The following is a 9,676-nucleotide window of genomic DNA, read 5'->3' as shown; positions in this document are numbered from 1 at the left end:
GTCTTCAGTTGCAAAATTGGCACAAACTTGCTTATTTCAAAATGAGGGTATGAACCGATAAGAAACTCACAGCTACAGGCCTGGATATAACACCAGCTGATAAATTACCCCAGCATGCACAATTGCATACTTTTGCCCAGGGCTTTTTTTGTAGCAGGAACTCTTTTGCATATTAGGCCACACACCCCTGATGTAGCCAATCCTCCAAGAGCTTACAGGGCTCTTAGTACAGGGCCTCCTGTAAGCGCCAGGAGGATTGGCTACATCAGGGGTGTGTGGCCTAATATGCAAAGGAGTTCCTGCTACAAAAAAGCCCTGCATTTTGTACATTTTCCCCTTAACATAACATAAGAGAAGCCATGTTGGATCAAGCCAATGGCCCATCACACAGTGGCCAAAAAAATTTAATAACTATACATATATATGTACACACACACACACACACACGTATATATATATACACACTGTGGCTAATAGCCACTGATGGACCTCTGCTCCATATTTTTATCTAACCCCCTCTTTAAGCTGTCTATGCTTGTAGCCGCCACCACCTCCTGTGGCAGTGAATTCCACATGTTAATCACCCTTTGGGTGAAGAAGGACTTCCTTTTATCCATTTTAACCTGACTGCTCAGCAATTTCATTGAATGCCCACAAGTTCTTGTATTGTGAGAAAGGGAGAAAAGTACTTCCTTCTCTACTTTCTCCATCCCATGCATAATCATGTAAACCTCTATCATGTCACCCCGCAGTCGACGTTTCTCCAAGCTAAAGAGCCCCAAGCGTTTTAACCTTTCTTCATAGGGAAAGTGTTCCAACCCTTTAATCATTCTAGTTGCCCTTTTCTGGACTTTTTCCAATGCTATAATATTCTTTTTGAGGTGCGGTGACCAGAATTGCACACAGTATTCCAAATGAGACCGCACCATCGATTTATACAGGGGCATTATGATACTGGCTGATTTGTTTTCAATTCCCTTCCTAATAATTCCCAGCATGGTGTTGGCCTTTTTTATTGCAATTGCACACTGTCTTGACATTTTCAGTGAGTTATCTACCACGACCCCAAGATCTCTCTCTTGGTCAGTCTCTGCCAGTTCACAAACCATCAACTTTTATTTGCAGCTGGGATTTTTGGCCCCAATGTGCATTACTTTGCACTTGGCCACACTGAACCTCATCTGCCACGTTGATGCCCACTCACCCAGCCTCAACAGATCCCTTTGGAGTGCCTCACAATCCTCTCTGGTTCTCACCACCCTGAATAATTTAGTGTCATCCGCAAACTTGGCCACTTCACTGCTCATTCCCAACTCCAAATCATTTATGAACAAGATAAAGAGCATGGGACCCAGTACTGAGCCCTGTGGCACTCCACTGCTTACCGTCCTCCACTGCGAAGACTGCCCATTTATACTCACTCTTTGCTTCCTATTAATTAGCCAGTTTTTGATCCACAAGAGGACCTGTCCTTTTACACCATGAGCGTTTTCGCACTGACCTTAATCGGGAGTGACGTCCCTCTTCACTGCGCAGCGTCTGTGCAGATTTCGCACTAATTGCGAAACTGGTTTTTGGCCAGTTTACATTTGCGACGCAAAAGCCGCGGGACTTTGCGGGTCTTCCGGGTTCTGAGGAGCAATTAGTGCGAAATCCGCGCAGACGCTGCGCGGTGAAGAGGGACGTCGCTCCCGATTAAGGTCAGTGCGAAAACGCTCCATGACTTTCGAGCTTTCTAAGGAGCCTTTGATGAGGAACCCTTCACAGTAGCTGTTGAGAGAAACTGAAGTTGTTTTATTTTTATGTCCCTTATTGGTTATGGAGTATCCAGTCTATGCCTGATCAACACATTCCTCATTTGGTACATGTAAAAGTTAGATTGCTGTGTTCCAGTGAAGCTGAAAGAAGTACCAGCAGTGGAGGATTTTTTTGGGGAGAGAGAGGGAGGACAATAATATGCATGAATCTAGATATTTTACCAAGTACCGTATGTATCCTTAATTCCTTTGCTCTCTGTCTTGTTTTCCAAACTCCCTGATCAACATTCTCTGGTGCAAGAAATGTCTTGATGACCCACACAATCATGAACTACATTGGGTGTTCCACAGGAACCTCTTCTTAAAGGCAACTGTGGGGTGCTTTATTCTTCTGAAATAGCTGGCAGATCTCAAAAGAAACAGTCCTCTGATAGAAGTAACAGTTTTTTCTAAGGAAACAACATCTCAGCTTCTGATTACTATTCTCTACATTCATCCTTATATTCTTTTGTGCCCCACCTGAATACTCATTTCCTGACCCCTTAGTTCTCCACTTATTCCCTATTTCTGCATTTATGAGGACCTTTCCTCACGAGACTTCTTTTGTTCTTGAATTAATAACAAGCTCCAGAAGGCCTCATTAAAAAGATTGTTTCTTTTTCGGCAGAACACAAGCATGTCCTCCCGAGCTGTAATGGAGGGTTTTCCAAGTGCTTGACAACTCACATAAGAACATAAGAGAAGCCATGCTGGATCAGGCTAAATGGCCCATCCAGTCTAACACTCCATGTCTCACAGTGGCCAAAGAAACCAAGTGCCATCAAGAGGTCCATCAGTAGGGCCAGGACACTAGAAGCTCTCCCACTGTGCCCCCCCAAAGCACCAAGAATACAGAGCTTCACTGCCCCGTACAGAGAGTTCCAACAATATGCTGTGGCTAATAGCCACTGATGGACCTCTGCTCCATATGTTTATCCAATCCCCTCTTTAAACTGTCTATGTTTGCAGCCACCACCACCTCCTGTGGCAGTGAATTCCATGTGTGAATCACCCTTTGGGTGAAGAAGTACTTCCTTTTATCAGTTCTAACTCGGCTGCTCAGCAATTTCAACGAATGTCCATGAGTTCTCGTATCGTGACAAAGGGAGAAAAGTACTTCTTTCTCTACCTTCTCTATCCCATGCATCCACTTTGGGTGGCACAACACTGTCCCTCCCATTGGATCACACATTGGAAAACTGAAGTGAAGATGGAGTCACATTGTGGTCAGAAAGTTTGTTTTGCCTGCATTAACTTTCTTGTTTCTTTAGACATTTTCCTTTTTTCTCATTTGTTTGCACCGTTCCAGTTCTTCAGTCCTACTCCCAATGCACTGTTCATTAAGTTCCTTTGCTACCCAATTTGAATGGTTTGGACCACTTTTCTCATCATCCTGAATTCTCAGTGAGAAAGGCAAGCTATAAATGAAGATCAGCATCATCATAATCTCTCTGACTTACAGTCTAGATGCTTCGAAAGAACATTTGCGGTGGGGCAGTAAATCAATTCATGGTTCATCTCTTAGTACTTTACCATTTCTTTTCCATCCCTGTTGGCTACGGGAGAGGCCACCCAGGATCAAAAATATACCACTCTGATTCCAAGTGTTTTAATTATCATTGAAGCACATACAACAAGGTGCAAATCTTGGAATGGAGCTATGAGAAAGTGAAACACTTTCATGGAGCATGATTAGACCAGGGTGTAAATTACAGGACAGTACATGTCGATTGAACATTAGGAGTAACTTCTGCGGGGCAAGAGCAGTTCAATAATGGTACAAGTTACCTAGGGCTGGGTGGGCTTTCTGGAGAACATAAGAACATAAGAGAAGCCATGTTGGATCAGGCCAACGGCCCATCAAGTCCAACACTCAGTGTCACACAGTGGCAAAAAATGTTACATACACACATACACTGTGGCTAATAGCCACTGATGGACCTCTGCTCCATATTTTTATCTAAACCCCTCTTGAAGGTGGCTATACTTGTGGCCGCCACCACCTCCTGTGGCAGTGAATTCCACATGTTAATCACCCTTTGGGTGAAGAAGTACTTCCTTTTATCCGTTTTAACCTGTCTGCTCAGCAATTTCATCGAATGCCCACGAGTTCTTGTATTGTGAGAAAGGGAGAAAAGTCTTCAAGAGGATGCTGGACCACCATCTATGGAACGTTCAAGCTTGGGGATCCTTGCATTGACTTGGGGGCTGGGTTAGATGGCCTATAAGAACCCTCCGGCTCTCATTTTAGGACTTATGATCCCCTTAATTTCAGCATGAGAGTTGGTTGGCCCTGGGATGATTCATAGAACCATTATGAGACTGTGAACACTTGCCAGAATGTGGCAAGTTTTGATCTTGAGATATACTAGGATATTAATGAGATGGCTGAACAACAATTTAATTTATTTATTATTTATTTATTACTTTAAATTTTTATCCCGCCCTCTCTGCAAGCGGACTCAGGGCGGCTAACAACATACATTTTTACAATTTAACCAATAAAACTACAATTTAAAATTATTTAAAACACTTAAACATTAAAACATTCCATTGCATTTTTGGTGCTGTATCACTATGATATAATTTAACATAAATGTAAATGTAAATGGTGATCATGGTACTCTTTAATGGTACTCTTTTAACAACAAAAGATTAGAAGAAGCAGAAGCAGAAGAGTGCAGATTTATACCCCACCCTTCTCTCTGAATCAGAGACTCAGAGCGCCTTACAATCTCCTATGCCTTCTCCCCGCACAACAGAAACTCTGTGAGGTGGGTGGGATTGAGAAGGTGCTTACAGTAGCTGCCCTTTCAAGAATATAAGAGAAGCCATGTTGGATCAGGCCAATGGCCCATCCAGTCCAACACACACACACACTGTGGCTAATAGCCACTGATGGACCTCTGCTCCATATTTTTATCTAACCCCCTCTTGAAGCTGGCTATGCTTGTAGCCACCACCACCTCCTGTGGTAGTGAAATAAGAACATAAGAGAAGAAATAAGAACATAAGAGAAGACAACTCCTGTGAGAGCTATGGCTGACCCAAGGCCATTCCAGCAGCTGCAAGTGGAAGAGTGGGGAGTTAAACCTGGGTCTCCGAGATAAGAGTCTGCATACTTAACTACTACACCAAACTGGCTCTCATAAGATATGCTTATGGCAGGCAAGAAATTTACTGAGGCATCCATGAGGGTATGGAAAGATTAAATGTGGTAAATATCAGTCCGTTATTTATTTATTTATATTAAGATTTATACCCCGCCCTTCTCACCTAAGTGTCTCAGGTTATTCATGGGTATGATGTAGGAATTAGTTTATGGAAAGTTTGTGACCAACTATATAAACATAGACATTAGAGAACTATTTTAGACAATAGATGCTCACTAAGGGGTTTATTTATCTTCAAAGAATCCGCATATACGAAGAAGAATTGCAGATTTATACCCCGCCCTTCTCTCTGAATCAGAGACTCAGAGTGGCTTACAATCTCCTATATCTTCTCCCTCCACAACAGACACCCTGTGAGGTGGGTGAGGCTGAGAGAGCTCTCACAGCAGCTGCCCTTTCCAGGACAACCTCTGCCAGAGCTATGGCTGACCCAAGGCCATTCCAGCAGGTGCAAGTGGAGGAGTGGGAAATCAAACCTGGTTCTCCCAGTTAAGAATCCGTGCACTTAACCACTACACCAAACTGGCTCTCATGTAGAAATGTAGACAGTTTGCAGTTGTTACTGAATGTTCTATTGACAGAGATTTCTCAGATATGTTAAATTCAGAAATGGAACACATGAAAGAGGCACTATATAACAGTATGTCTGAGAAGCAGGGGTGGAATTCTAGCAGGAGCTCCTTTGCATATTAGGCCACACACCCCTGATGTAGCCAATTCTCCAAGAGCTTACAAAAAAAAAGCCTTATAAGCTCTTGAAGGATTGGCTACATCAAGGGTGTGTGGCCTAATATGCAAAGGAGCTCATGCTGGAATTCCACCCCTGCTGAGAAGAATTTCTATGACCAGAAAGTAGACTTGGAGAAGGAACTAGAGGTGTAGCATCAGGAGTTAACAGATATGAAATATTGGAAATCTTAGAGAGAAATTGAGAAATTACAAATTTCATGGGAATAAAGATGACAATCTATCTCCTTAATATACCAAATGCAAAAAAGGCATTCATCAGCTAACACATTTAAAAAATCCTTGAGAAGGTTACATGGGATCTCCCAACAAACTCAGGGCCATCACAATTGCTGCGGGATGCATAGGTATTACTCATAATATATATAACATGTAAAAATATCACATATGCATCTTTAAGCATCATTGAACATCTATTTCACAAGAGATTTGTATTCTGTTAAAGAGAAATACATATTCAAGTGGGTCATTCAAACACTGAATAATCTCTAGTTGGAGTTTCCTGAAGCAGTCGTATGTTGAATTACCCTTGAGCTTTACTTCTACAGTGGGAGGTCCAGCCACACAAACTAGAATTAAAACACCGGCTTGAATCCATGTAAGCCGGGGGTGTCAAACATGCGGCCCAGGAGCCAAATCAGGCTCCTGAGCAACTGGCCTTCTTCCTCTCTCTTGCTTCCTTTTGCATCACAGCTTGCCTTACCAGGCTTGCTCACTAGCACAGGAGCTACAGAGCAAACCCTCTATTTTCTCCATTGGCTGAGCCTCCTTCCTTGGGGAGGAAGACAGGGAGGGAGAGCTTGCTTTGCCAGGCTCTCTCAACCGCAGAGCAGAGCTACTGAGCCAAGCCTCTCTTCTTTCTGTTGGCTGTGGCTCCTCCCACCCCCGTCCCCCGGGGAAGGAAGGAAAGAGCCAGTGCTTCCTTTGCCCAGGTCCCTGGATCCATTGGGAGAGATACAAAGAAAACACCTTTACGACCAAGCATGTTTTATTCTACGTTTTTTAAAAAATCTTTGTGTTTGTCTCTGTCCTTTATAAAGTTTATATCTCTGCTACCTGGCATTACATTTCATGACCCACATGGCCCGGCCTGGCAAGGTCTCATTTATGTCAGATCTGACCCATATAACAAATGAGTTTGACACCCCTGAATTTTTAAACTTTTCCCTTCATTTAGCCCACAACCTCTCCTTTCTATAGCTCCCATCCCACAGGGCTGTAGTTCATGCAGGTTCCATGATCCTGAGCATATTATTATTATTATTATTTATTTGATTTATATCCCTCCCTCCCCACTGAGGCAGGCTCATTTTGGGTATTCAAAGGGACACTTTCTTCTTTTGGAGGTTCCATAGCTCTGTGGAAAAGCATCTTCTTGGCATGCAGAAGGTCCCAGGTTCAATCCCCAGCATCTCCAGTTAAAAAGGACCAGGCAGTAGGTGAAGTGAAAAACCTCTGTCTGTGAACGTGAACAGGCATTGCCCGTCTGAGTAGACAGTACTGACTGTGATGGAAAGGTACTCTGATTTAGTAGAGGGCAGCTCATGTATTCTTCTTCTTCTACTTCTTCTTCTTTTTCCCCATAAGGAGAACTGTTTGGATCCAGCTCACAGAATTCTGTCTGTGTTCAAAGAAAAGAAGCAGGATTTTATGCTCACTTAACATCTCAATCGCGATGAACAAGTAGTTGTCAAAGGAGAATACAAATCAGGTGACTGTGGCACACTTAGGTTGCCCACTGTATTGACACGCAACAAATTTGCTTGTTAGACAGTTTTATGATGGCTAAGGTGTCTCAATAGGCCTATTGATGTCTAGATTCCAGTCCCCACTCAACCACCAAACTGGCTGGGGGACTCTGTGTCAATCTGTCTCTCTCACCCTAATTTACCTCACAGGGTTGCTACTAGGAAGAAGAAGAAGACTGCAGATTTGTACCCTGCCTTTCTCTCTGAATCAGAGACTCAGAGCAGCTTACAATCTCCTTTATCTTCTTCCCCCCACAACAGACACCCTGTGAGGTGGGTGGGGCTGAGAGAGCTCTCACAGGAGCTGCCTTTTCAAGGACAACTCCTGTGAGAGCTATGGCTGACCCAAGGCCATTCCAGCAGCTGCAAGTGGAGGAGCGGGGAATTGAACCCGGTTCTCCCAGGTAAGAGTTCGCTCGCTTAATCACTACACCAAACTGGCTCTGCTTCCTTCTCCCTTCAGGATAATGTGGAGGAGTGGAAAACTATGTACACCACACTAAGATACGTAGAGAAAGGACATAACAAAAAGATAATGAATAACTAATGGATGTTCCTTTTCTGGCACCTAATATCTGCTACTCCATGAATACAGAGTTTTCTTAATATTTTTACTAAAAGGATTAACAGAACCAAACCCCATGCACTTGATCTTTCAGCAAAACATCCTACGGCAGAGTTTCCACAGGCCGTCTTTCATCTCTTTGTTCCTCAGCGTGTATATGAGAGGGTTTAAGAAAGGAGTCACTGCAGTGTAGAACATGCCTACCACTCCATCAAAGGAGTCCTGAGATGCTGGCCGCAGGTAGTTATAAAGCACAGGAATGTAATATATCAGCACCAAGGTGACGTGAGCTGTACAAGTGGAGACCGCACGGTGTCTCCCTTTAGAGCTGGGAATCTTCAGGATGGCAAAGATAATATATACATAGGATGTCAAAATCAAGAGGAAGCATGTCATGGCTAGAATTCCAGGGTCCAACAATGACAACGTCTCAATGAGGGACGTGTCTGCACAGGCCAGCTTCAGCAGAGCTGGGATGTCACAAAAAATGTAGGACACCAGCATCCCTCGGCCAAACGGCAAGCGAAAAGTAAGGGAGGTCTGTATCACGGAGTGCAGGGAGCCTCCAAACCAGGCGCTAGCAGCCAGACAGATGCAAACTCGGTGGTTCATGAGAGTGCCGTAGTGCAGCGGCTTGCAGATGGCCACAAAGCGGTCCAGGGCCATCACGGTGTACAAGAGGCATTCCGCACAGCCCAGGACGTTGAAAAAGAAGAGTTGGGATACACAGCCTGCATAGGAGATCACCCCATTGCCATTTACCAGCCATTGGATCAGTTTGGGTACCACCACAGAGGAGATCATCATGTCTATGATAGACAGGTGGCAGAGGAACCAGTACATTGGCTTGCGCAAACCAGGCTCCAGCGCTACGAGTAAAATGATCAAGCCATTTCCAGAAAGGGACAGAATATACATGAGGAGGAAGAAGAAGAGCAACAGGAATTTAAGGTCCTTGGGGTACGTGAATCCTAAAAGTTCAAAGTTATTAGGCGTATTTGTTGCATTTTCACACTCCATTCAAGCAGTATTTACGGCTGCCTGAAGTCCACGAGCAATAATCTCACCCAGACTCATTATGGCAAAGGAGCGTATGGTGATATTTACTTAACGAATTATCTGACTCAAAAAAAGAACATAGCCATGTGCAATTATTAATGGTTATTTAGAAGCAATTACAGGATAATTGGTGTTTAGTTATGTTTTATATAATAAATAGTAAATGATACATCACAATTGACTCAGATAACCTCAAAATAGAGTTCCCAGACCCAAATTCACTTCCCTTGGCTGTAGATGTCTCCTTTTTAGTCTTGGAAAGGCAGGATTACTCTATAAATTTTGACTTCTGCTTCCGACCAATAGTTCTCTGAAAGCCACTGTTCTTCAAGAGCTCTTCGAAGAGAGAAAAATCCCACTATTTTTTATTCCCGGTTTCTTTTTTTTGCCCACTAGATCATTACAAATAGGACAAGAATGCCGGGAATTTTAATTTTAATCTCAGGCAGAATCACCCACTCACTTTCAGCCTGGTAGTATCTACTCTGAAAATGTCAGTTCCAAAATGCTGATCAGGATATTAAACTTTCAGAAATATGCCATTTTCTGTTACATCCTTGAGACAGAAATAGTTATAAATTTGCTTGT

General features: G+C 43.4%; 1 protein-coding gene across 1 annotated transcript; it reads right to left on the bottom strand.

Annotated features, from left to right (window-relative positions):
* Positions 1-8,119: 8,119 nt before the first annotated feature.
* On the bottom strand, positions 8,120-9,049 carry LOC132583056 (olfactory receptor 10G6-like). Its single transcript, XM_060254722.1, has one exon. The coding sequence runs from the start codon at positions 9,047-9,049 to the stop codon at positions 8,120-8,122; it is 930 nt and encodes a 309-aa protein (XP_060110705.1).
* Positions 9,050-9,676: the final 627 nt, after the last annotated feature.

The sequence above is a fragment of the Heteronotia binoei genome, chromosome 15 (genome assembly GCF_032191835.1).
Source record: "Heteronotia binoei isolate CCM8104 ecotype False Entrance Well chromosome 15, APGP_CSIRO_Hbin_v1, whole genome shotgun sequence".
Taxonomy (NCBI): Eukaryota; Metazoa; Chordata; class Lepidosauria; order Squamata; family Gekkonidae; genus Heteronotia; species Heteronotia binoei.
The sequence above is the reverse complement of the archived record's forward strand: the minus strand, read 5'-3'. Positions and strand labels throughout refer to the sequence as shown.